Consider the following 25061-nt stretch of genomic DNA (forward strand, 5'->3'; position numbering starts at 1 on the left):
AGATGGCTGAGTAAAACGCATACATATATCGACTCAGCTTCTCATGCTGATCAAGAATATATATACTTTATGGGGTCAAAAAGCACATCCATTATATGCATACCACCATAACATTTTAAAATAAAATTTAAAATTTGGCAAATTCGCTCAGCCTTAGCACTTCCGACTCAGACCTTAGGACTTCCGACTCAGACCTTGAACTTCCGGCTCAGACCTTAGGAATTCGACTTTTTGTAATGGTATATTTGGTATTTTTTTTACAATCAGCAATAGTTTAGTATTTTTACAAATTACGGTCACATGGCTGGGCGAAAATCCTTAGTATTCATGGGCGAATTGGCGGCTAACTGAATTGGTGAGTGGCTGAGCGAAAATTCACTTTGTTCGGGCGAATTCAAATGGCTCGGCGAATATTCAGTTTGTCTGAGCGAATCAGTGTTGCCGTTTTGGCTTATTCTCGGTCAGATCTGCTTATTTTCAAGAGCGCTTGCGGATAAAATTCGGATAGCGGAAAATCTGCCTTATTTAAAAATTGAAACAGATAGTTTTTAGCTTATATTCCATATTTTAAATAAATTTTAAATTCCCCTTGCTTTCGTTTCGTTAAAAATATAAGTATGTTTTTGAATATATGAAAACAGCTTTAAAAAATCTGCTTATTTTTTAGCTATTTAGCTAAAAACGGCAACACTGGAGCGAATACACAGTTTGGGCGAATTTATTGTGCATTTAAATAAGCGGTCGGATAAGAGTTGCTGTATTGTATACAAACACAAACACAACAAACGATCGCCCACATAGAAAAACAACAAAATTTTAAGTGAAAAATAAATTTTTAGCAGGTCCAAGTGAGAAAGAAATTCAGCATGTGTAAGTAGGAAAAGAAGGATAAATAATTGAAGAATAAGAAAGAAGATGATGTAGCTGCATTTTGCCGTTCTTTGTGTGTGTGGGGGTGCCTGGTACCCCGCCCCCTAACTTTGCTCAAGTGCATTTAAGAGTGTGTGTGTGTGTTTGAATGAGACGTAAAAAGCCTCTTTTTTTCCGTAGCAACAAAACGATCAAATATAGACGCCGTAATGAAAGTAAAATTTCACCCAAATTTTAGTTTGTTTCTTTTTCTCTTCGCCTTTTTTGTTTCATCTCTCGTTTAAGCAAACTCACCAACATACACACACACACAAATGCGTACCCACAACAGCCACAAACAGTCAAACAAAAAGTTGTCAAACGGGTTTTTAACCCTTTTTCTTCCCGTTACGGTTTGTTTAGATTTTTTTCTTTTTGTTTGTGAGTTCGCCGGCTTTAGGCGAAAGTTTTTTAAAAACGGCATTTTGAGCAAAAACAAACAAAAAAAACAACTCCCGCTGCCGCCCCCTAAAACCCCTTCGCAATCCTAAAAAAAACAATGGCATGAGTCCCGTTAAACTGGTTTTATTCCATTTTCTCTTTCACTCTTATTCTAACAGATTATAACTGTAAAGATAAAGTCGTCTGCCGTTGCCTGCATGGGCGTCTCTCTTGATTCTAGCAGATAGTTAGTTTGTTTTTCGCTTTCTTAAATTGTACCATATAATAATAGTGAGTGTGTGTGTTTCTTATCAGACACCACCCCACCCCTTCACCTATGTATGTATGTTCCCCAATCGGAGAGCAAACAAAAGAAAATTTCACACAACAAAAACAAGGAAAAAAAGCTCTTATTAGTGCCGAGTCTGGCTGGGTTAAATTAACAAAGCAATTTCAAATAGCAAGACGCACTAAATCCAAAGTACAATACATACGAATATATGCAGACACACACACAGAGAGAGGGAGAGAAAGAGACACACACATGCAGGGAAATGTTAATGGCCGGCAGCTGTTGACGCTTTTCAATTTTTAATAGGCGACTGTTTTTCCCCCTCTCCTTTTTTGTTATATTTTCAAATTAAGTTACAAACTACAGTTACATGCCTCAAGTTACAGCTCACCCATCATAAACGAATGCAAAAAAAGAAAACGGGATAAAATGCAAACACTCCCCCATCAAAAACTCAAATACATATGTATGTATGTATGTATGTATGTATGTATGACCAATTGGTTTTACAACAAAAACAATTAAACTATAATTCTACATTTGAAAACATTTACTACTTTTTTTATTTGTTGTTTTTCACGTAACGCTTATTAGTCATTATGATTTACCCATTTTAACGATATATGTATGTATGTACATACATATACAAAATGAGATGCTTGATTTTCATACAAAGTATTAGCAATAATCAGGGACCGTAAATAATGGCTATTTTGTTATAGAGGATCTAGGTCAAAAGTAAAGTGCACCAAAACTATGATTTTTTTGATTTTCAATGTTAACCAACATTGATTTTGAATAATTTTTAAAATAAACATCCATAAAGATCTTCTTAGATTCAAAACAATCATCTTTAAGTTACGATATTTTAAAAACCGAAGCAATTGGAAACAGAACAAGATAATCTATTAGATCTGTCTGGAACAAAAAAAGGGTTAAATGGTTACGACTATCGTTTTAATTGATATTCACTGTATATTATTACTTAGAAAGTAACTTTAAAACATCCTACAACTACAGAAGGGCATTAACAGATGATGAGATCATCCTAAGTTAATCAGTCTCTGTATCTCGCTGATAACAGTTTTTAAGACCAATAGTTTAAGCTTGTTCTAATTCTGAAATGTATTTCCCAATTGTTCTGAGTAATTTACTGTGTTAGCTTGTTAAGTAAAATGTTTAAAGCGAAATCGGTTTTAAGGTTTCTAAACTCAACGAATTATATTAAATATTAACGTTGAACTCAATTGAAGGCAGTTTCCCTTTTAATTAATTAATTAACGTTAAATAATTTCAGAATATCGAATACGAATTTCAAGGTCAAATGGTCCTTTGAAAGAAAAAAGAGTTGTTCAATTGGTGTATCGTTTTGACCTCAGCTAATCCTGGTCCTGCTTTTTGAGTAGGCTAAGGCATTCCCTTTATGTTGTATTGTCTTTTAATTTTGTTGTTTTGATATTTTTAGGATATAAATATAAAATTTATGTATTGAACATAAACAGTTATGAGTTCGGTTTAATTTTTTGTTTTTTTTTTTTGTTATTTTTGAAATTTAAACATACATATGCATAATTATATAGTTTATATATAAATACATAAAAATTTTTGTTTGTTGGTTCTCCCCGGTTGTGGCTTTGCAGTTAATTTGGCCACTTTCAGGCGATCTCTAAGCCTTGTGGCGGCGGCAAAGCGAAATCAAGAAAAAACGCAAATTATCAGTTATCAAAAGTTCAAGATCCACTTGAGAAGCAGAAGCAGCAGCAGCAAAGCGATGCTAGATCAAAATTCGTCACCAAATCAAACCCAAGTACATTCAATAGCGGGTCCGTTACGTCCCGATTCCCCTTCCAATCCTTTACTTGCAGCAGCAGCTGATGACAATACAAGTGCAACTGGTGCCAACCCCACGGATGCCTGCAACAACACCAATACCAAAGGCACCACCGGCAGCGGTGGCGGCAATGGCATCAATTTAAGCACCTCCAATAGTGTTATCTCGAATGATCTATTGGGCAAATGGCGAAAGAACTTCTATCAGGAACCGAAAAATATATTAGCCCAAAATGTTTGCTCCCGTGTCGATCCATTCGATGTTTGCCTATCACGCAAAACCCTGGAGACAACGAATCATGTGTTCAACTACAAAGTGGAAACGGAAGGGAAACCGGTGACGAATCAACGTAGCTCCGGTCGGTGTTGGCTATTTGCGGCATTAAATTGCATACGATTGCCGTTCATGAAGAATTACAATTTGGATGAATTCGAATTCTCGCAGGCGTTCCTCTTTTATTGGGATAAAATTGAACGTTGTAACTATTTCCTAAATAACATTGTGAAAACGGCGCAACGGGGCGAGAAGGTCGATGGTCGTTTGGTATCATTTCTACTGCTCGATCCCACATCAGATGGCGGTCAATGGGATATGCTTGTCAATTTGATAGCCAAACATGGTCTGATGCCAAAGAAATGTTTCCCGGAGAGCTTTAGCTGTGAGTCCAGCATACGAATGAATGCCATATTGAAGAGTAAGGTGAGGTGAACCAAAACGAAAGAATCATGAATTCATTGAAAAAAAATTAACATGTTGATTGTTTCAATTTACAGCTTCGGGAATATGCCCGCCACCTGCGTGTCCTAATGGAAAAGAATCCAACCGATGAGGAAATTACCAATAAAATTCAAGAGCAAATGTCGGAAATTTATAAAGTTGTTGGCATTTGTCTGGGCATACCGGCCGAAACCTTCACCTGGGAATATTATGACAAGAGCAAAAACTATCAATCAATTGGGCCAGTTAGCTCTTTGGAATTCTATGAACGTTATGTGAAACCGCATTTCAATGTGGAGGATAAAGTGTGCCTCGTCACTGATCCCCGTCCGACAAGTAGTTACGATCAGGCCTACACTGTGGACTGTCTGGGCAATGTGGTTGGCGGTCGTCCAGTGCTTTATAATAATCAATCGGTCGAATTACTCTTGGCCATGGTGACGAAATCCCTAAAGGCCGGCGAGCCCGTTTGGTTTGGCTGTGAGGTTAGCAAACGTTTTGCCTCTAAGCAGGGCATCGAAGATATGGATGTGTAAGAGAAGATGCGATCAAATTTCTTGTTTAATTCTCAATTTTCAAATTGAATTTGCTAACCAAACGCTTTCTTCTCTCCTTTCTCCTATAGACATGATTTTAAGCTGGTCTTTGATATTGATATACAAACAACATTCTCGAAGGCCGATCGTCTCATCTATGGGGAATCGGCAATGACGCATGCCATGGTCTTTACAGCTGTCTCGGTGGATGTGAGTAACAAATGCAAAGAACGAATAAATGGCATTGAGGAAAAACGTTTTCTTTTCTTTTGTGCATTGCAGAAAAACGGCGTTGCCCAGAAATTGCGTGTGGAAAACTCCTGGGGTGAGGATCGCGGCGAGAAGGGCTATTTGGTTATGTGCGCCGATTGGTTTAGAGAGTTCGGCTTTGAGGTGGTGGTCGATAAGAAATATGTACCGGAGGATGTTTTGCGTGTCTTTGATATGGATCCCATTGTGTTGCCCGCCTGGGACCCTATGGGCACCTTGGCCCAATAAACCATAAAAGAAAATGGGAAAAGCTTTACGATAAAACAACAGCAGCAACAGCAACAACAATAAACCGCTAAGCATTCAAACAACAATACAACAAAACAAAAAAAAAAAAAAAAAAAAAGAAAGTGTAATGAAAAACGAAAAGAACGTAGTTTAATTTTTGTTTTGCTTAAGTTTTTTTTCTCCTTCTTTCCCTATTCTATTTCATTTTATTCTGCAATCTTTTAGTTATTCTTTTTATATAACATTCTTCCTACGGCACGGCGGCAGTTGAGCATATTATCACCCCCTACACCTTCCACTCCCCCACCATTTTTTAAAATGTAAATGCATTTTTTTACGTATACACATTACAAAATATTAACGAAATAAATATACATACTATTGAATACAAAAAACATTTTATCTACAATAATTGAAAACTTTCCTTCGTTTCGTTTTTCGTTAGTGGGGTGCCCATTTGTTCAGCCAATTTGGATCTCTCATGGTATTCGAATTGCAGACGCAACCAAATACCTCGACACATTCGTATTAGGCGTCGATCCGCCTCCTCATTGGCCTTGGCAAATTGATATTGACTGCGTATCAGGTGTTTGGCGTGGCGCAGTTTTCCACGCTGAATCAGGGATATGCTGTAGTAGAGTTTACATCGCGCCTGCAGGAAAGGATCGCCTAGGCGAAGGCCAATATTAAGTTGCTTCAATGAGATTTTGCCAGCAGTTTCAGCCTGGAGGAGAAAAGGGAGGATAAGTCATAAGTCGGAAAGTAAGGCGAATGGGAAACGAGATTGCATTAGACGTGGAAGAAAAATAAGCGAACTAGAAACATCTAGCATCTAATGGACTAGTTGAAAAAATTCTATAAAGCCGGTTCTAAGGAGTTTTTAACTAAAGTGAGTAATGAAAGTTTAGGAAGATCACAGGAATAAAACAGATTAATGGGGTTAAAGTAACTGGCTTTGAGAGAGCTGGGAGCTATGAGAGAGAGGAGACATTTACTCACACATCTTTCGAATTGTTCTCCCAATGCGGAAAAACCACCGCCTAGGGTCGATAGCCAGGACATCATATGCTCCACCTCGATGTGCTCCCAAATGGTATAGGCAAGCATATCAGCCCACTTATAATCAATGGTATCCTTGTCGGGTGGATGGAATTCCAGCCAAATCACATCGACACCATTATCCATTATTAACCTTTGGACCAATACGCGTTGTTGCTTTAGCTCTTTGAGCCAATAGTTTCCCGTGATGGCATCCACTTGAAGCTTGAGCCGTCGTTTCTGTTTACCATAACCACCATCATGTTGATTGGCAGTGTCGGGGCTTTTGATTGCAATCCAACCGGGTTCTGGTGGCGGAAGAACATGAAGGTGTCGGTGCTGCCAGTAGTCACTGATGCACAGAGTCATTGTTAAATGGCACTAAGGTGATAATCTGGTGAGATCCAGTTCCAGTGGCGCCAGGAGTCCAGAGCATATATATATAAATGATAGCTAAATGAGCGTAATTGTAAGTCTCTAGGATTGAATGAATACAAAGTGATAGTGTTTACACATGTCCGTTTTGGCAGCACTGAGCAAATAGTGTTGCCCCTCTGTTCGAAATATGTGTTCTCAAACGATGAATATCGATAGACATTCGCTTAGGAAAGTGTAATCGACTTTTGGGCGCCAAATTTTAATTTTCCATCTCCATCATTCAATTCGTTTGTATTTAATTTCATTTCTGTTATCTGGTCTTAATTACAAATACCAATCACTCGGCAACAGTTAAAAATAAAGCTTGTTATATGTATGTATGTATGTATGTACATGTGTGTATGTAGTCATCCATCTAATATACACTTGCCTCCTATATCGACACATTTCTTATCTTTTGTTTGTTCAGTATGACGTTTCTATATGTATGCACAGTTATGCCCAAAGCTTCATTTCGACAATTCCAGTCAGTGTATATTTAACTATTGTTCGAGTAGCAGTTTCTATTGTACGAAAACAAGAGACCTAAGAAAAATAATAAACCCAAAAATTTGGAACTTTACAAATCATTAAAAATGAAAAGAATTTTGTCGGTGTTGGCACTTTTTGCCTTCTTTGCCTATATCAATTGTGGTAATGTTTAACTAGAGTTTCTTTTTTTTTTTAATTTTTTAATGCTGTTTGGTATTATATAAGTGCAAAGAGTACCTGCTAGATTTGTTAAAAAAAAATATAGATAAGATAAATAATGCGGCATAAAAATTTAAAAAAAAAAGTATTGCCCCGTCCTAAAAACTGTTCAATGTGTAACCGTGGCCTCGACAATTTTTCTACGAATATTTATATTGAATCACATCAAAAGAAAGACATACTCTCAAATATATACATACATTTAGCTTATTTACATATATAACTCATATCTTAGTTTTAGTCACATTCTGTACCCAATGGATATAGAGATGTTATACCTAAACATTATGAACATTTGAATTTGATTTGAGAATAACCACAAGTATATTTCTCTTTTTTTGGTTAAATGGTGTGTTGAAATAATCGCTAGACTTGCTTTTTAGATAGGGGATATCAGTTGATAAGTATCGATTAAGCTAGTATGGGTAAAGAGTTGAAAACATTAACACTTGGTTGGTCTTATCAGCTTCCACATAAAACTATGACTCAATATAAAAAATAGACTCTCTCTCTCTCTCTATCTCTCTCATACCTGTAATGTTTTATTATGTACATACATATATCTATGTCTATAACCAACTCTCTGATTGTCTCTCTCTCTCTCGTATTATAGATAGCTGTGTTCAGTGCAATTCAAAGACTGAAGAACGTTGCGCCACCGATCCTTTAAATATATTGGCTAAAGAATGCGTCAATAGCAGCTCTGTGTGTTACGTGCGTGTCCAGAGTAAGTACATATATTGGAATTGAAAAATAATTTAAGAACCATCTCCAAGCAATGCATTTTCCAAGGCCTCGAATCAAATGGCACTATATTTGAAATTTCAATTGCTAAATGGATCATCACTTAGTATTAGTTTTAGTTTGTACTCCAATCTTCAATGTGACTTGTTTTGATCTTTGGGTTTTTCTTCTTTCCCCAGATGGCTACACCATTCGTGGATGTGCCAGCGATTTGGACAATGCCACATTGAATGCCTGCCACAATGAGTTGGAGTGTGTCACATGCAATTTCCTGGAGGGCTGCAATCGCCAGGTGTTCCCCACTTCTCGGGCCCAGTGTCTGCAGTGTTCGGGCAACTCAACCGATTCACTGTGCGCCACCCAGGTGTATGCCCAATCGTCGATCTGCCCCACCTATAAGATCGGCGATAAGTGCTATATCCGTAACAGTAACCGCACGGTCAGTGGCTCATTCCAGCGTGGTTGCTTGACAACTGCCCAGGCCAATAAGCAATGCATCAAGGATGGCAATTGTTACACATGCGAGGGGCGTGGCTGCAACTTCCTGCCCTACAATGATACGTTAATTCCATTGGCACGTGACAGCAGCTCCGTTTTTGTGGTCCAGATCGGTTTGTTGGTTGTCAGCATGTTGGCCGCCTGGATGCTGTAAATCCTCCCCCTCCCCATCTCCTTTCCTTCCCCTTTCAAACACCTCACAGCAAAAGAGCAATTAATGTACATTTTTTTTTTGTAAATTTTTCTAATAATTTTATTTAAATCTTTTTTTTTTTTTGTTCAATCCAAATTAAATGGGTTTTTTTTGTCCAATAAATTTATCCACAAATTTAATAAAAACAATTTAGCAAGTGTTGTTGCATTTGGAAAAGCCTTTGATCTGATGCAATCTATATGTATGTACATATATATAAATATAAAATTTGTCGGTCTTTTTTGGCGATATTTATGAAGTGGCAGCAATTGACGAGTTACGAGGAGGACATTTCCAACACAAGAACCCAAAGAAGCCACCACCGGAAGATCGGCATAAATGTATCAACACATTCAGCATGTCACAGTCAATATCCCTTCCCGCCCCACCGCTCCCTACTCTTGGCACCTATCTGACACTGGGCATATTTGTTTTTCTCCACTCTCTGATTTCCCTTTGAGTTGAAATAATTGTTTTCACAGAAGCAAATATGTAATAAGTACCTAGAGTTAAAAATAGAAACAGAACATGAAATCTAAACTAGTCAAGTACAGTGAAATCGACGATATAACGAACCGCTTTCCCATGAGGTCTTTTGAAAAAACCAATGCAAATACCTAAAAGTGTCCATGGCAAAGAACTTTTAAAGTCTCCTTCGTTATAACGAGGTTTCACTGCAGCCGAATGACTTTGTGAGGGTGTCAAATGATTAGCGAGCTAAGATTGATTTGAAACCGATAAAACAAAGTATTGACATGTGTTTCTTGGAGTAGGTCCAGGTGAAAGTTAAAATAAATGTCTTAAATTTAGAATCAAGCAATCGCAGGATAAAAGCCTTTTCATTTCACTTGCCAAAAACACATTTACCACATTACACAAGCAAATGAAAACATGTCGATTTTAAACCAATTTTATTTCATAACTTTTGTGACGTTGCGCAGGTTGATGGAGTCAATTAACAACTTGCCATTTCATATCGTGAGATTTGGCACCTTTCCGTAGAGTCAGCTCTCACCTGTTGTTCATATTCTATTCTTTTCATATGGGACTAATGAATCAGGTGAATATGCTTGTCTCTCAATGTCTCAAATTCCGTTATCGAATTCTTCATTCTATGGGAAATGACTGTTTTCCGGTGGAATTGGCGACAGCTAAGTCCAAAGCAAATGTGAGAAAAAGTAAGGAACCACACAATCGTCATATACAAGTAAGTAAGTAAGTGAGTAAGAATTCTAGTTAAGTAACAACAAAATGCAGATTAGACCAGAGACCGACTCGTTATTCCACTCCATTTCATGATTACCGTTGACAACATTTGCTTAATGTCCATTTAGAATGAATCAAATACATTTGAGCATTCCTAACAACATATGTATAATAATCTATAATAATGATAAACTAAACAAAGGTTAACCATTCAGTTGGAGGAATCAAGTGCTAAATTCTGAAAACTAACACTCGTAGGGGCAAATGACATGTATGTACACACAAGCGAGGGATGGCCAAGAAGTAAGAAACTTCAACTAGCTACAAAATTGTTTAGGACCTAGGTTCATTTTGAAGATATAGTAAAACTCAGAAGTTAAAACTCCATTTTCCAGAGGTTAAAAAGTGATGCGTTGGGTTGAATAAAGAAAACATGATCTTATCAAACAGTGTATCCCAAATGGAGCCAAAAGAACAAAGCATTTTTGAAATTTTTTGTGAAAATATCGAATTGGAGTTTGCTGAGTTTCACTTAAGTTTTGGTTTTAGTAGAATCTTGAAAACTTTTGCCTTTTTTTGACAACAATTTGCATCTTTTGTGTCTTTAACAGCTAAACGGCTTATTCCAGCTTTCAATACTTAACCATAGATAGTAATTTCAGTAATTTTAAAAGAGTCTTACTATAAAGAAATCATCGATTAAATAAAAAGAAAGGGACAAAACTTATATTCAGTAAAACGATTTGAGGGATCATGAAATTTGGGCTTTAATTTCAATAAGCCATTGGAAAGATACGAATCCAGTAAAGCCTTTGATTGATCATGGTTTCAATGACTTTGGTTGGAATCACAAACATATACATACATGTAAACAAAAGAGTCGAAAATATCATCATAGTATATAATATACTATACATTTCGTTTCGATCTGCAGCCTTATATGGGGGTGATAATGGTCAACCATGATGGAGAATGGGAAGATGAATAAATGAATTCAAGTGGTAACCAAATGAGTTTTACGTCTGCCACTGTAAAATGAAAATTTTTAATAGTTTATGGTCAGGTCCCTCCCTTTCTCTCTCTCACAATCTTCCTACTCTCACTGCGGTAGGTCCTTTGTCCCTTCTGTCGCATGGTTTTTCGCCTGGTGTTTCGATTTTTGAAATCTTGAATGGTGTCAAATGGCCTCGAAGGTTTGTTCATCTTCAAGTGCCACAGATGACGGAGACAATTCAAAGTGTTTTGTGCTATTGTTGTTGTTGTTGTTGTTGTTGTTATTCTTATCAATGGATATGAGTGTTTGTTGTTGCTGTTATGATTATTGATGTTTGTTGTTGCTATTGTTAATACAATTTTCCGCACAAATTCAAGGCGCATCCCGTGGCTAATCGCTTTGAAAGTGAAACCATGTTTATGTTTTTCTAGTTTTTTTCTAGTTTTTCCTTTTTTTTTTTTTGGTTTTCCCTTCGTTTTTCAATGCTGCCAACTATTGACACTTGAGCCTCTGTTTATGTCTAAAGAGTAAAAGGAAGAGACTGTAACAGATAGAAAGAGAGAGTGAGAGAAGATATAGAAAAGAAGGGTAAACTAAGTATCAGAGTTTGTCATATCATCCTCGTGATATAGCCAATGTGATATCACTTTATCTGATTTTCATACAACAAATACTAGAAGTAGGCAAAGTAATTTAGAAATTTAGTTGCTATTTATTTTGACTTTATCTTTTATATATTAAGCTCACGTAGCTTTTTTTTTCTATTTGCCTAATAGTTACACCTTGGACAGATAAAAAATTGCAAGCCATTTGAATACTTGACTTCATTTCGAAAAAGAACCAAGGTTTCCGATCTCCTCAAGAGTTGCTTCTGAGCAAGATTCGATGCCTTTTGGTGTCTTCGCCCATCCTGGGTGTTTGCTTGACATTTTGTTATGGAAGAGTCCTTGTGGATTCTTTTCTTAGGCAAATATTATAGCAATTTTCTTAACCATCTCATACATACATTGAAAACGACTTACCATGTCAGCAAGTATTCTTGAACAAATGATAAAAAATCCATTAAAAAGGATAACAATTTCTCTAATAAGACTCTATGACTGGGTTCTCAAACTTTTGTTAGTCAGGGTATACACACTTCGTGATGTCCTTTGGTTTTTGGAATGTCATGCAACGGATGAAACTCAAGTGGAGCAGCAGTCCTAAAAAAGAAACCAAGACGAACCGTAACGAATCCAGCACGCGAACCCTTCCTTCCTTTAAAGACACAACACAACTGCCCGACTCGAGTTGACGCTATGTGTTGAGAGGCAGATTTGACAGATTGACTGCCACGCCCCCTCAGGCCCCAGACCACAGACTGTGGAGCATTGCGGTATGATGGGCGTGTGGAGCACGTGCTACCGGGCAACAAAGTTAACTTGCCATCTTTATGGGTCCTCAAAATATACGATATGGCAATAAAAAGAAAGAACAAAAACAAAACAAAAGAGAAAAGACAAATGATGTAAAATTCCTTTTTTGTAGTTATTTGTATTATTTAAAGTGCAAATTGTTGAAGATTGAAGTTCTTGGAGGAGAGTTGAATGGACGCGGGGTGCTCCGCCGTGGTGGAGGAGTTGCCTTCTCATCCGCTTATTAAATTCAACGGAAATTGAGCGCATAATTCAGGAAAAACGAAATTGAAAATGTTGTGCCATAAAAATTGTGTTGAAAAGTGCAGCAAAATCAGCCCCCCAAACCAGTTCCAACTCCTCAGCTCGACTTTCTGCATCTGTTTTGGGACGCACTTACCAAAATTAATGCTATCGATGACAACACTTCACCCAAAACCAAACAAGAAGCCACAGCGAACTCCAAATACATATATGTATGTATAAAATATGGAGACGAAGAAGAAGCCTCCGGGCCAAACAATAAAAGGCGGCATCGTCGGCGGTGACACCAAAAATAGCCGAACAAACATTTTGTTCTTCATGCAAAAGGGACAGAAATTATGACGATGGGGTATCCCACTGGGGAGGAGTGGGAGGGGCATAAGTTGGGACAATGTTGCTTTGCCACACAATTATTGCCAACTGTTAACAGATTTGTGTGTTATGTGCAGAAGCATTCGGATCTGATAATGATAATAGTCATGTTGATGCAATTGATAGCAACCAAAGAGGAAGTGAGTTCTTATGGTGCACAGTCGGGGCGGGTGGAGGGCAGATGAAAAATTGAGTCATTTTCATGCTGATTGCCATTACAATGGCTATTCAAGCCACATGTGGAAAATTGCTTGCAAAATTCAATCAAAATCCACAAATGATTGTGATATGAGTTTGCAATTACTCGCCCTTGGGAGAGCTATCACAGAACGGATGATAAGAAGGGGGCGTGGCAAAGTAAACTTGATCTACCTGCTCATTACATAAAACTACATACTTAATTTGGAGACTCTACCTCTTATACTCTTCAAGATCTAGGTGCTTATACAGACGGACAGATAGACGGATAGATCTCTAGATTGAGATTTGCTTGGATGTTTTCTCCAAGGATAATTTTTTCAACCCAGAGCCACAGAGCATTATCCTTTTGGTCCAAAAGACGACATATTACAAGAATTCGCTGACCAAACTGGAAGATAATCTCCTATTTTGAACATGTCCCTGCTAAGAGGGATTCGCTTGACACGGTGTTTCCCATGCAATATTCCCCTGAAAATTGGCTAAATTTGTTGGTTGATATAATTTCATAATTTGTATTTTTTCCGACGGATTTTCTGTTTCATGGTGGTGCTGTGGCGGTGGTGCAGTGGTGCAGGGCGACACATCTGTTTGTTCTTCGTTTTGGGACTTGATGACGATGATGTTATTGTTGTTGTTGTTGTAAATTTAATGCAAGTGTTGAGAAATTTATGTGCTCCTCTTGTCAGTTGTGTATCTTCTATTTCTCATACAATTCCACTTTTTCATTCTCTCTGCATTGCAAATGCTTTCGTCTTCCTCTCTGTTTCTCGCTTCCCCCACCTGCTTTGGCCACGACTTTAGGCCAAATGCATGCCAATTTGTTTCTTATTTATGGAAGAAAGCACCAACAACAACAACAACAACAACAAACAAATGGCGTTATTAAATATCTCGATTGCCTACACAGAATATGAAACATTTGGCCTGGGTAAGGGGAAATGGCAAGCTAAAGGAGATGATCAACAATTTATTTGGCTTTCATTTCTGTCTTTTTGACATGGTCAAAGTTCAATATGTTTTCTAATCAATCTCCATATTCACGTCATTTTATGCTTTTGTTTCTTTTTTGTTTTCCTCACGGGATTTTCCGTTTGCCGTGTTGCGACTAATGAATGTCTATTTTGTTTTTTGATCGCTTGTCACAAATTTTCTTTGACAATGTCTAAAATTTCTTGAGCAGAGCAATCTCTGTGAAGGGGGCACGGGGGGGGGTGTGTTCACATCATCCAAAGTGACGTTACTAATGATAACTGTTGCCTTATTCATAAAAGACATGTGCCAAGTATATATAGATACTTATGTATATAGTTAATTACTTGAGATCTAACCGAGGGCAGCAAATACTTTTTACATATGTATATCAACTTATAGAAGGGGATTTCAGTTCTGTTCAAATCAAATTACTTTAATTCCTTCACCAATTTATTGACACTAATTGATATAGTGGTCTGATTCAAAGGATTTTCTTACAAAAGCTTGAATAACAAATGTCATTCCCATAACTCAGATGACTATATTAACTTTCATTATATTATATATATACAAATATCTGAAGGATCATCTTGTAAGTTAGTTTAACTGATTAAGTGTCGCATCTAGCACATAATATGGGGCAAATCAGGCAAATCATTCTTGGACATTGGAAAGTTTATAAGTTTCAGAAGTGAAATTTTTGTTGTCAATGTGAAAATTTTCCTCATTTCCGCTCTGCCCTTGAATCTGAACCTCTTGCCATCTGTCATTATTCTATATTTGAAGAGGATAATCATACTAGTAGGTTAGTCACTTGACTTAACCATCGACGACGATGATGATGATGATGATAAATAGAATGTTCTACCTTTCGTTTATCAGTGGAATATGATTAACCCTTTTATCGATTAGTCATTTCTATATTAGAGAATTGAGCAACTAAACTAAACTACTCTCAAGTCTCAAGTTTTCAATTGCTATCACTAAATACATATAACTAACTATATGTAATTAAAGGTCGTTGGACCTAAAATCAGAGGCACTTTCATTTTTAATAGCTGCAGATAAGGCGTGAAAAGAACAAAGGGGAAAGAGGTCGTCGTCGGAGGAGGAGAACCATTTTAGGTGCTCGATTGGATCATTGATTGGTTTATCTTAATGAAAACAAAAGAAAAAAAAAACTCAATGCTGCAACAACAACAATTACAACAACAATGAAATGCAGCAGGCTTCTTGGGTTCGAAAGAGTTTTTGGGGGGTGGGGGGGCATATACAAAATGGTAAATTGTGGAGCCAATTACAAACAGGAATGTATTCCCCCCCACCACCCCCTCCTCCACACCCATTCCCCCACACCTATCATTTCCTTTTCCTTTTGTTGTTGTAAATTTTCCATTGGCAACCATTTTGTAAAAGGAAAATAGAATCTTTGGCCTTCTTTTCTTGGTGTTACTTAATGGTTTTAAATATTTTATTGCATTTTATTGTTGTTTTATGTACATCAAACATTACTTACTATAAGGAGAGAGAGGGAGAGACAGAGAAAGAGAGAAAGAGAAAAAAAAATAACTACACCATTTAATTTTTTATGCGATTTTAAGTGAACACAGTAAAATATTCAAGTAAACCTAACTTATAACTAAAATTATAACTTTGTGAATGAAATACATTTAAAAAAAAAAAAAAAAAAAAAAAAAAATTACTTGTAATACTTTGAATATTTGTTTTTTTGGCAAAATGTTTACTTATACGACCATTTGTTCAGCCTGGCATTATAGTCCGATATCCTTTGCTTTATTCCTCTTTTGTTGGTAATACTTTGAATGATTTCTACTTTGGTTTTGGTTTGAGTTTCTTGGAGTTCTTTGGGGGTTTTGTGTCTCTCAACGCGGCACCAGATCCATATAGCTATTGGGTCGCATTATCTGATGATGGTGGGCAGCAGCGGCGGCGGCGGCAGCGGCGCTGGGATTGTAGAAACTCTGATAGCTGGACATGCCATAGGCGGCGGCGGCGGCTGCATGACGAGAGGTGACCTTTAGCTTGTCATAGGGATTGCCGTACGGGGCATGGTTGTGACTGTGTGTGGAGTGAGTGTGTCCATGATGATAGGCGGCGGCGGCGGCATGATGATGGTAGATGGCACCGAATTGACTCTGCTCCTGGGCATACGGTTGGCCAATGCTCGAATACATGCTGCTGGCCAGTTGTACATCATTCGAAGTCGTTGCCGATGTGGGAGGTGTGATGTTGGTGGTGCTGGTGGTGCTGCTGCTGCCGTTGCTGCTGCTGCTGTTGCTGTTGGCGGAGACAGAGGCGACCGATGCGGAACAGGCAGATGGAATGGCAACAGCAATTGGCACAGCAATAGCTGGCGGTGAGCCTGAACTGGCCGAAAGTGGAGTCAACGACTGATGATGATGGGCATGGGCATGGCTATGCGAATGATGATGATGATGTGGAGGAGGTGGGGCCAAAGGATGGCTATGTGGTTGATGCAAGTGAAATTGATTTGTTTGCGAATAGCTTTGTGTTTGATAATTGCTATATTGTTGTTGTTGTTGTTGCTGCTGCACTTGATTGCCATCCATTTGATAGCCCATTAGATCAGGTGAATTCCCAGAGGCGGAGCTACTTGAGGGCGTGGCTGGCAATTGCATGGACTGCTGTTGTTGTTGCTGCTGCTGTTGTTGCTGTTGATCAACATTCAATTCCGTGCAATTGAGTTGAAAACTATTTGCTCTTTCTTTGGTTTTCAATTGTTGTTGTTGTTGTTGCTGTTGCTGCTGTTGCTGCTGCTGCTGCTGCTTCATTCTAGCCTGACTCTCATGACTTATGCTGGACATACCCAAGCTGCTGCCACTGCCACTAGTTCTGGAAACGAAATCAAAAAAATCAAATTCAAATTGAAAATTGCTTCTGATAAACATTAATTTTTTTCTTTTGTATTTTTTCTTTTTGATTATAAACAACAAATTGCATTGGGTTTCTTTTGTTTATAGGAAGACACACACACACACACACACACACACGCACACTATGATGGAGGATTTTTTTTTGTTTATGCCGCCAACCCATCTGTCAGTTGGCCCCATCGTCGTCATGATGATGATTAGACGGTGGAGGAGTGGGTGGCGGAGGGGGGAGGAGGAGGAGGAGGAGGAGGAGATGATGATGATGATGCCGTTTCTTATAAGTTCTTTGCGTTTTGAGTTATTGTTTCGCTTTTTCAGTTTTAGTTTTATTTTTGTTAGATGCGACCCATCGGCAATTCCCGGAATATCTTTGGCCAGTCGACGAACTGTCTGCCGCCTTCTTCTTTCACTCTTCAAGAACTTGAACAACTGGAGGAAGCAGCCACACATAAGTGTAAGTGGGTCAATTTCATAACAAATTGGCTGAATGTTGGCTTCTTGGATTACTCTGCACAGATTGAAGTTTTGAGAGCTTCAGCAGAGAAGGCCTAATAGGGCACATCATGGGTTCTACTTTGAATTGAAATGAATTTTGTTTCCAAAAATTTCCAAAAAGTATCTACAGAAATGTAACTAGATGATTCGAGATTAGAAAATGCTTAAAGTTCACGATTTTTACTTCGAGAACAGAAACTAAGATCCTTTGTCAACTAACTCTTTGCGTTTATTGCATACTTTTGGGGATGGGCTTAAGTAAAATGGAATTCTCAAACTTACACATCATTGGTTCCATCATCTCGAAAACCTTTGGCAAATGGATTACTTGATATTTTCAATTGTGTCACCTGGAAAAGAAAGAAAGAAGAAGAATCAGAACGGAAAGCAAAACACTCTGAAAAAAGGAACAAAAACAACAAAAATTCCATTCACAATCACAAACAATTCTTACAACAATTATAAATAACAATAAATATGTTAGGCATTTCAAAAATGTTTACAACAACACCATCAACAATAATAACAATTATAATAATAATAAGTAGTCCGAAGGAAAAACAAATTTTTCCATCCATCGATGTGTCTAACGACTTGGGAATACCCTGTGATTCTCTTATTCTTTTGAAGACAACATGGAGGATGGACTAGACCTATTCAGGATAGTATATAGCGTCCAGGTAGTATATAAAAGCTTCTGAATAGGATAAGTACTCGTAAGGGTTTTGGACATGAATTCGGATCGTTTTCAATGAAATTCCAATTTGGAATGAATGATTTTGAAGAGAATGAAAAACAAAGATGAAGAAGGTTGAGAGAAACCAAACATTTAACTTCATGGATCATTGATTAATAGGCCTCAAGGAGTTCACAGAAGTCAAAGAGGAATCGAAATCTTTTACATTTCATTCAGCTTCATATACTCTATTAAATTATATAGACAAAATTGCAGGGTATTAAAGCGGGGCAAAATGCTGCCATCAGAAAAATGAAAATTATTTGCAATAAATTGTCTTGGAGAGCACAGCAAATGATAGAGATGGCGCGAGAGAGAGAGAGAGAGAGAGAGTGATAGAGTTGGGAATGGGAGGAGGGAAAACAAGAATACTGTTAACACCCACATTGAGCACATAAATAATTTAAATACTTTCTGGGTGTATTTCGTTTTGGCTGCTGCTATTTATAAATAAATGAAAATGGGAATTGGCTTTGGCATGTCGAAAAAAAAAACGAATAATAAATTAAATAAAACAAAACAAAAAGTATAATTATTTATGCCTTTTTGAAAGGATATAGTTTTAGTTATCACCATAAATGGTGTCATGGGTCACAGCATGGGTCAACTAAATAGGATATGTAGAACGTCAATTGATTTTGAAAGTGAGCCTATACAATTGTGAGGCACTGTATAAAGTTCGTCTCGTTGAATGGGACAAGGGACAGATTAGTAATTGATAATGCTTTGAATGAAACCCTTAAAGTTCAAGTTTTAAGCAGGAAATTGATAATTTTGAACTCACCCTCTGATTCTGATAGGCCGTTACGGCCGTAAAACTTGTCTCCGGAAATATGAATGTACGAAAATGGCTCGAATGCTCGTTTTCATCCAGTGAAGCGTTTTTTGGTGGCAAATAAACCAAATGGAAACGTGGTTGATATCGATGCATGGAGTTTAATATGATCTGTGGATGAAATAAAGAGGGAGACAGTCAGACAGAGAGAGAGAGAAAGAATGAGATATGTGTTAAAAGTTTCATTGGAATGTGTAAAGAGTAAGAGTAGTTCCACATGGAAAGTGGTTTTCCTCTCGTTCTTTTTGGTAGTAAATTGTAAATTTTTGTTTTTGTTATTTGTTATTTGTTGTTGGTACAATTTATTGTATACACAGCCACCAAATGTTCCCTCCCCACACCCACACACACACACACACACACAATAAACAAAACGTAGAAAAAGCATAACTCACATGTCCATTCTCGTCCAGCTGATTGTTGGTCAATTTCAATTTATCAAAGGACACAATCTGTTTCATCCAATTGGAGCCGGCGGCCGGAGAATCCGGATGGACATGAATACGTGGCGGTGAAATGGGATCCGCTTTGCCAGCGACCACCCAACAAGAACTGCAATTAGAGACAACACGAATCCATCAAAAAAAATATACAAATGTGTCCCATTCACGTGAACTAGAACCCACTTGTGAAATGCATAACGATAGCGCTTGTCGTCCATGGGCACAAAATCCATCATACATATGTAAGTGGCATGCGGATCGAGGCCACCGATTCGCACCTGAAAGGTTGGAAACATCCGACGACCCGTCTTTGTGATAATCATCTCAGTGCCCTGGGCATGGAATTGATCCCACAAAGCTTTCGTTTCCAGCACTACAATGGCCTGAGCTAGCGATGGATGCACTGGCTCCGTTTCCTAAAAGAAGACACACAAAAGAGGCAATTGATGGATTACTTCTCTTTATCCTACACATGTTTCAAAGAAGAGAATACACTCTTAACCATCTTTCAATACTCTTCTGGTATCTTGTCCACTGTTTGTTAATAAAGAATTTTGTGATCTCAATATATATGTACATCTAAAGATTCTTTGCTTCACTTTTGGATCTCGAGATGATTGGCCTTAGACTAGGCTTCAAATGGCCAAATAGACTCAGGTTAATCATATAGACGATCTAGACAATCCTTCATCTATGCGTAGGATCCTTTGCGTTGATTGCAACCTCCTCTCTGCCCTATCGTTTGCAGTGCTTAACAATTGACAGTTTGTCATTTGTGAATTGTTTATAGATGGCCAATTGTTTAATTGTTTAAATTTATGGGTTTTCTCACTTACGCCTTTATTGTTGTTGCTATTATTATTGTTGTTATTAGCCAAATTATTTTCTGTTGTATTGTTGTCGTCTTTTTTGTGGCTATTTTTGTATTTCCTGGCTGATGAAGATGATGATGTTGTTGTTGTTGCTGTTGCTGCTGACGTTCTTCCTGCCGTTGCTGTTGTTGATAATGCATCAACATTATTGTTGTTGTTGTTGCTGTTAGTGCTGTTGCTGCTGCTACTGTTGTTATTGGTGTTGTTGTTGTTGACAGGATAATCGTGTATAACGGAAATAGAATTAGCTGCCTCTTGACTGGAGTTGTTGCTGTTGTTGTTGTTGTTGCTACCTGCCAATGACAGCGACGACGATGCCGACGATGACGATGAACTATGCGTCTCAATGTCAGCCAATTTGGCATCAATCTGTTCAAGTGGTTTGTATGAGGTGCGATCCTTGCCAGCGGTTTGTATACAAGCTACGAGATAAACAAAAATCAAAAAAAAAAAAAAGGAAACAAAAAATAGACAAACATTTAGACTAAAAATATTCATTTCATTTGATTTAATGTTGGAAATTTGAGTCAAAAATTTATTCTTAATCAAGTTGGCAAATAGAATTCGGCTAATATTCTGTCGTCACCTTTCTAAAATGCTGAATTGACTCTCAAACAAGTTGAACAAGCTAAAAACTTGCTTAAGGAGCTCCGAAAAGTATGCTACAATTAACGCAATAACTACTCAGCTTATTAACTCCCTTTTCAAATATTAATCCTCAATAGAAAGCAAGCTAACTAAAGTGTTCAATAAGCAAGTTCAATTCAAATGCTAAGCGGGAATTGAAAAAATTTAAAAAAGATTTGAAAAGAGAATCAGTTTTTGATAGTTTTTGTGGATTCTTTGTTCATACTTTGTGAAATGAAATTCGTTTTACTCTAATTTGGATCATTGCTAAATTTAATACGAAACTCTAAACTAACTCTTTGATTTGTTATTTTGATTTGCTTTTGATACTTTGCGGTTTCCGATCCAAGACCTGACCTGACACAACATTTTTGCATATCAACAAGTACTTCAATAAATAGTCTTGCCACTTGGGGAAGCTTTTCTCTTATTTTGGTTTCGGTTTTCTTCAAGTGAAATTAATTACTTTATTTTTTTTTTTTTGTTTTTTTTTTTTTTTTTTTGGGGTGACAGAAAAACGATTTGTTGTGCCAAACGCTAATTGATTTTAGAATTCAATCGTGAAGCAAAATAAAGAATTGGAACAAGGAATGAGAATCGAAATCGGAGAGGGAATGGGAAAGGGAAGGGGATTGAGAATTTTTGTTTTTGGGGGGAATCGGTTACGAAAAATTGTCTCATTAAGCGACAATTGATGGCAGCAGCGACCTGTCATGGGTCATTGGGAATGCAATTCCGTTGCAAATGCTGCGGCATACGGCAATTAATTGCAAGAAAATTTGTTCAACAAGCCTCAAAAACCTCAAACGCAATGCATCAGAGGGAAGAAGGCGCCTGGAGTGATCATGTCGGACCGTGCCAGAGGATGGAGAGGGGAGGGAACAGTTGAGTGAGGTGAGTGCAGAGTTGGCAAAATGTAAATTTAGCCGGCAACTCAATCAGCAGCCGTCGTGGTCTGGATGTGTGTTGCCTCTTCTGACGCCTTTTTATAATTGGGTGTAATTGCATTTTTTTCTCTTCGTTTTTCCCCCTTCTTTTGGTGTTTTCCCTATGTTGTTGGTTTGAGTTTGGGAGCTCATTAAACGGTTGGAGGCCACGCCTGCGCAACTGAAACCACATTACATTGCATTCATTCCTTTGCCAACGTGTCGCACTTTAAAACATATAAATCATACTCCTCAGAGCTGTGAAGGGTGTCTTGAATATGGAGATTATGATTATAGACATTCGACTTTAGATCTATGATCATGATTGTGATCGCGTTTTTGACACTTTATTAAAAAATTGATTGAAATTCCTATCCAATATAAGTTTTCCCATCCAATTCGTTTCAAAAAGTTCCAAGCGTCGGGAAAAAACACCCATTATAATATGTATGCCTTCTTTGATTTATGGACAAATGTTTTCCACTCGTTTGTTAAGCAAATTGTTTGATATTACAACAGAAACTAAAAGAAAGTAAGACTAGTTTCGAGAATGTATTGTTTGAAGACTTCTTTGGTTTGAATTTCGAAATTGAAAGGATATGGGCTCATTATCCTATCGACTTGAGATATTGCAAATATATTTCAGCTGAAGCCTCTTATAATTTTGACAAGATTATTTAACATATTGTCTATTGTCAGCGGTTACACGTTAATATAGTCATTGTTATTTATCCGATATGGTCATGAAATTATGCTAAGAACAAAGAGTTAAAGTTTATTTACAAATAAAAAGGGGTTCTGCTTTATTCATTTGTGATTCTCAACTAGTTTTAGCTAATGGTAACGAAGGGGATCATCATTGCTTCTTTGGCAAAGTTTTCAATTTAACTTTTGTCTTTTGTCACTTGTCTGATATACTTAGTCTAGTGGGTTATCTTACTTCAAGTTAATATATTTTGGCCCTATTTCAGCTGGCAGATATCCTTTGAGATTTGTGTTTGTTAGAAGTTTAAGAAGATGGCAACTGGCCATAGTCTGGGCATAATGGTCATAAATTTTATGTGTTTGAGAGGTTAATTAAGTTAGTTTCTTTTTTTTTTACCCTTTTCTTTTGTCGAATAATAATCGAATAAATAATTTCGAGAGAGAAGTTAAACTTGTGATTCTTAGGGATTTATTTTGAAATAAACTTCTCGAAAAATGATTTTGAGTCGTCTTAAAGGTAAGACAAGAGAAATTAAAACATTTCTTTTTCAAAAATGAAGTTTTAAAGTGGACAGACCCCGATCTTCTTCACTCTTCAAGCCACGGTGAATATAAGAAGGAAGAATTAGGTTAAAATGGTGGACCAAAACTGATAACATTTATATACTAATATATGTTTTATCTCTTGAAACTAAGTTAAACGATATTCCAAGATAGTTGAAAGTTTTGTGGTTATATACTCCAAGGACATCCCTTTTTTGGGGTCTCACCTTCGATCTGTTTCATGGGACTCAGGCCGCTTGTTGTGTACGGCGTTGTCCAATAATCGTTTGTTGCATAGCAGCTATAATCCGTTAAGACGTTATCCGTTAGAAAGGACGGCATTGTGGTTGTGGCTGACATCATGGCACTTGTAGCACTGGCACATTCCGTGGGACCCATCATCATGTGGGTCATACCTCTTGGCCAAAGTAATCAAAGTATTCAACGAGATTGATAGATATTTTCAATATTTATTGTGTAGTCAAATCAAAGGCCCATTTGATTTGCTGTTGTGATCTTGAATGTTATTCGCACTGTTGTCAAATTTGAATATTGCACACTTTACACACACACACACACACACAGAAAGAGAGAGGGAGACACAGGAGAAAAAAAAAAACACTCACATAAACAAAATATTCAAAATCTTTGAAAAATCGTGAGTTGTCAGTATGTTGTCAATCTCAAATTCCGATTTCGATTAAAAGAATTTGTTGATTTTTTTTTGCAACTTGAATTTGTTGTTGTTGGTTTTTTTTTATGGGGCGATCTTTACGATTGAAACGATATACGAAATATGTGTGAGGTGTCTGTCAATTGCCACCTTCTTCCGGTTAAGTGTGAAACGACGATGAGAGAGATCTGCTAATGCAAATGCGAACGGACATCATCGATGCGAACGCCAATGCCAATGACTGATGCTGATATACTCAAAAGAATGTGAAGATGAAGACCGACGACCAAGACGACGACGGAGACGACGAAGTCGACGGGGATTATGATCCGGGAAATATATATTTCATTTAAATAAATCCGGCGTAGCGCGCGCGCTCTCTGCATCCGTACGGTTAAGCGTTTGTCTGCGGAATGAGAGTCTATGTGTGCGTGCGATCAGTTCAGGCAGTCGGGCAGTCACTCAGTCATCCTATTTCCAATCCCATGGGATCTCTAGACTCTGCTTTCCTCTGGCTACCAATCACATTTTGCGCTGAGTGGCCGGCATCCAAATTTAGATCGGTTCGGCTGTGTCGGTGAAGTGATCGGACCAATCGTTGTCGAGAAGATCGAAAGTATCCTCCTCTTGTATACATTGGATATATCTGGCCATATGGCACATTTTGATCCTCTACACTTGTATAGTTGCAACCATGTGGATGGGCAAGTCAATGTACTCAATGTATTCTTGTGTAGGTCACGGGGGAAAACAAACATTTGCATAGTCTTTGTAGGTACAGTGGACACTTGAAATACATGCAGTCGCCTTCTCATTTGTTAAAACGCTTTGTGCTCCATTGAAGTCGTTTTCCTTTGCGAAGCATCTCAATTATGGCCTGCTTTCCCTCTTAATCCGATCTTCGGGATCAAATTAAAGAATGGCTCATACCCATATATGCATGTTGATAGCCAAGTTTGGTATAAACATATAAAGAATTCCCCTCCCACATATTATTCATAGCCAAGGTCTACTGTACTTGGCCACTGATATTTCTCATTCCATTCGAAAATGATTTTCGGTTTCTGTTTTTGGATCTCTTGCGCTGTACCAATCTGAATACCGCCAAGACCACGCCCCTTAT

At 37.7% G+C, this 25061-nt stretch overlaps 4 protein-coding genes across 5 annotated transcripts; 2 read left to right on the top strand and 2 right to left on the bottom strand.

The window, feature by feature from the left end:
• Nucleotides 1-711: 711 nt before the first annotated feature.
• On the top strand, nt 712-5559 carry LOC137586534 (bleomycin hydrolase). 2 transcript variants are annotated; one of them, XM_068302620.1, is made up of 5 exons: nt 712-870; nt 3448-4112; nt 4187-4662; nt 4756-4876; nt 4949-5559. In XM_068302620.1, exons 1-5 carry the CDS (start codon nt 867-869, stop codon nt 5162-5164), a joined length of 1482 nt encoding a protein of 493 aa, XP_068158721.1. In that variant the 5' UTR covers nt 712-866; the 3' UTR covers nt 5165-5559. The 2 variants fall into 2 exon arrangements, with proteins under 2 accessions (XP_068158721.1, XP_068158722.1); XM_068302621.1 differs by having other exon boundaries at nt 746-870; nt 3451-4112.
• Nucleotides 5288-6724, bottom strand: LOC137586536 (uncharacterized). Its single transcript, XM_068302622.1, has 2 exons — nt 6164-6724; nt 5288-5888 (listed from the first exon to the last, which is right to left on the bottom strand). The coding sequence occupies exons 1-2, from the start codon at nt 6569-6571 to the stop codon at nt 5568-5570; spliced, it is 729 nt and encodes a 242-aa protein (XP_068158723.1). The 5' UTR covers nt 6572-6724; the 3' UTR covers nt 5288-5567.
• Nucleotides 6725-7114: 390 nt separating this feature from the next.
• Nucleotides 7115-8914, top strand: LOC137586665 (uncharacterized). The gene is made up of 3 exons (XM_068302782.1): nt 7115-7273; nt 7944-8057; nt 8254-8914. The coding sequence occupies exons 1-3, from the start codon at nt 7216-7218 to the stop codon at nt 8724-8726; spliced, it is 645 nt and encodes a 214-aa protein (XP_068158883.1). The 5' UTR covers nt 7115-7215; the 3' UTR covers nt 8727-8914.
• A 6695-nt stretch (nt 8915-15609) lies between these two features.
• On the bottom strand, nt 15610-24254 carry org-1 (optomotor-blind-related-gene-1). Its single transcript, XM_068301315.1, has 8 exons — nt 24041-24254; nt 23493-23824; nt 20429-20886; nt 19776-20008; nt 19545-19701; nt 19099-19260; nt 17861-17928; nt 15610-17042 (listed from the first exon to the last, which is right to left on the bottom strand). Exons 2-8 carry the CDS (start codon nt 23677-23679, stop codon nt 16052-16054), a joined length of 2256 nt encoding a protein of 751 aa, XP_068157416.1. The 5' UTR covers nt 23680-23824; nt 24041-24254; the 3' UTR covers nt 15610-16051.
• Between the last annotated feature and the right edge of the window lie 807 nt (nt 24255-25061).

Source organism: Drosophila tropicalis, unplaced genomic scaffold, assembly GCF_018151085.1.
Source record: "Drosophila tropicalis isolate 14030-0801.00 unplaced genomic scaffold, ASM1815108v1 contig_158, whole genome shotgun sequence".
Taxonomy (NCBI): domain Eukaryota; kingdom Metazoa; phylum Arthropoda; class Insecta; order Diptera; family Drosophilidae; genus Drosophila; species Drosophila tropicalis.

Bases quoted from the DNA above. Each gene is read 5' to 3' on its own strand.
- LOC137586534 (XM_068302620.1), top strand. The intron at 4,113-4,186 runs GTGAGGTGAACC...TTCAATTTACAG, and splicing joins ATGCCATATTGAAGAGTAAG to CTTCGGGAATATGCCCGCCA. The intron at 4,877-4,948 runs GTGAGTAACAAA...TGTGCATTGCAG, and splicing joins TTACAGCTGTCTCGGTGGAT to AAAAACGGCGTTGCCCAGAA.
- LOC137586536 (XM_068302622.1), bottom strand. From the start codon at position 6,571: ATGACTCTGTGCATCAGTGACTACTGGCAGCACCGACACCTTCATGTT. The intron at 5,889-6,163 runs GTGAGTAAATGT...TTTCTCCTCCAG, and splicing joins GAGAACAATTCGAAAGATGT to GCTGAAACTGCTGGCAAAAT.
- LOC137586665 (XM_068302782.1), top strand. From the start codon at position 7,216: ATGAAAAGAATTTTGTCGGTGTTGGCACTTTTTGCCTTCTTTGCCTAT. The intron at 7,274-7,943 runs GTAATGTTTAAC...CTCGTATTATAG, and splicing joins CTTTGCCTATATCAATTGTG to ATAGCTGTGTTCAGTGCAAT. The intron at 8,058-8,253 runs GTAAGTACATAT...TTCTTTCCCCAG, and splicing joins GTGTTACGTGCGTGTCCAGA to ATGGCTACACCATTCGTGGA.
- org-1 (XM_068301315.1), bottom strand. From the start codon at position 23,679: ATGACCCACATGATGATGGGTCCCACGGAATGTGCCAGTGCTACAAGT. The intron at 20,887-23,492 runs GTGAGACCCCAA...TTTATCTCGTAG, and splicing joins TCCCATGAAACAGATCGAAG to CTTGTATACAAACCGCTGGC. The intron at 17,929-19,098 runs GTGAGTTCAAAA...TTTCTTTTCCAG, and splicing joins CGGCCTATCAGAATCAGAGG to GTGACACAATTGAAAATATC.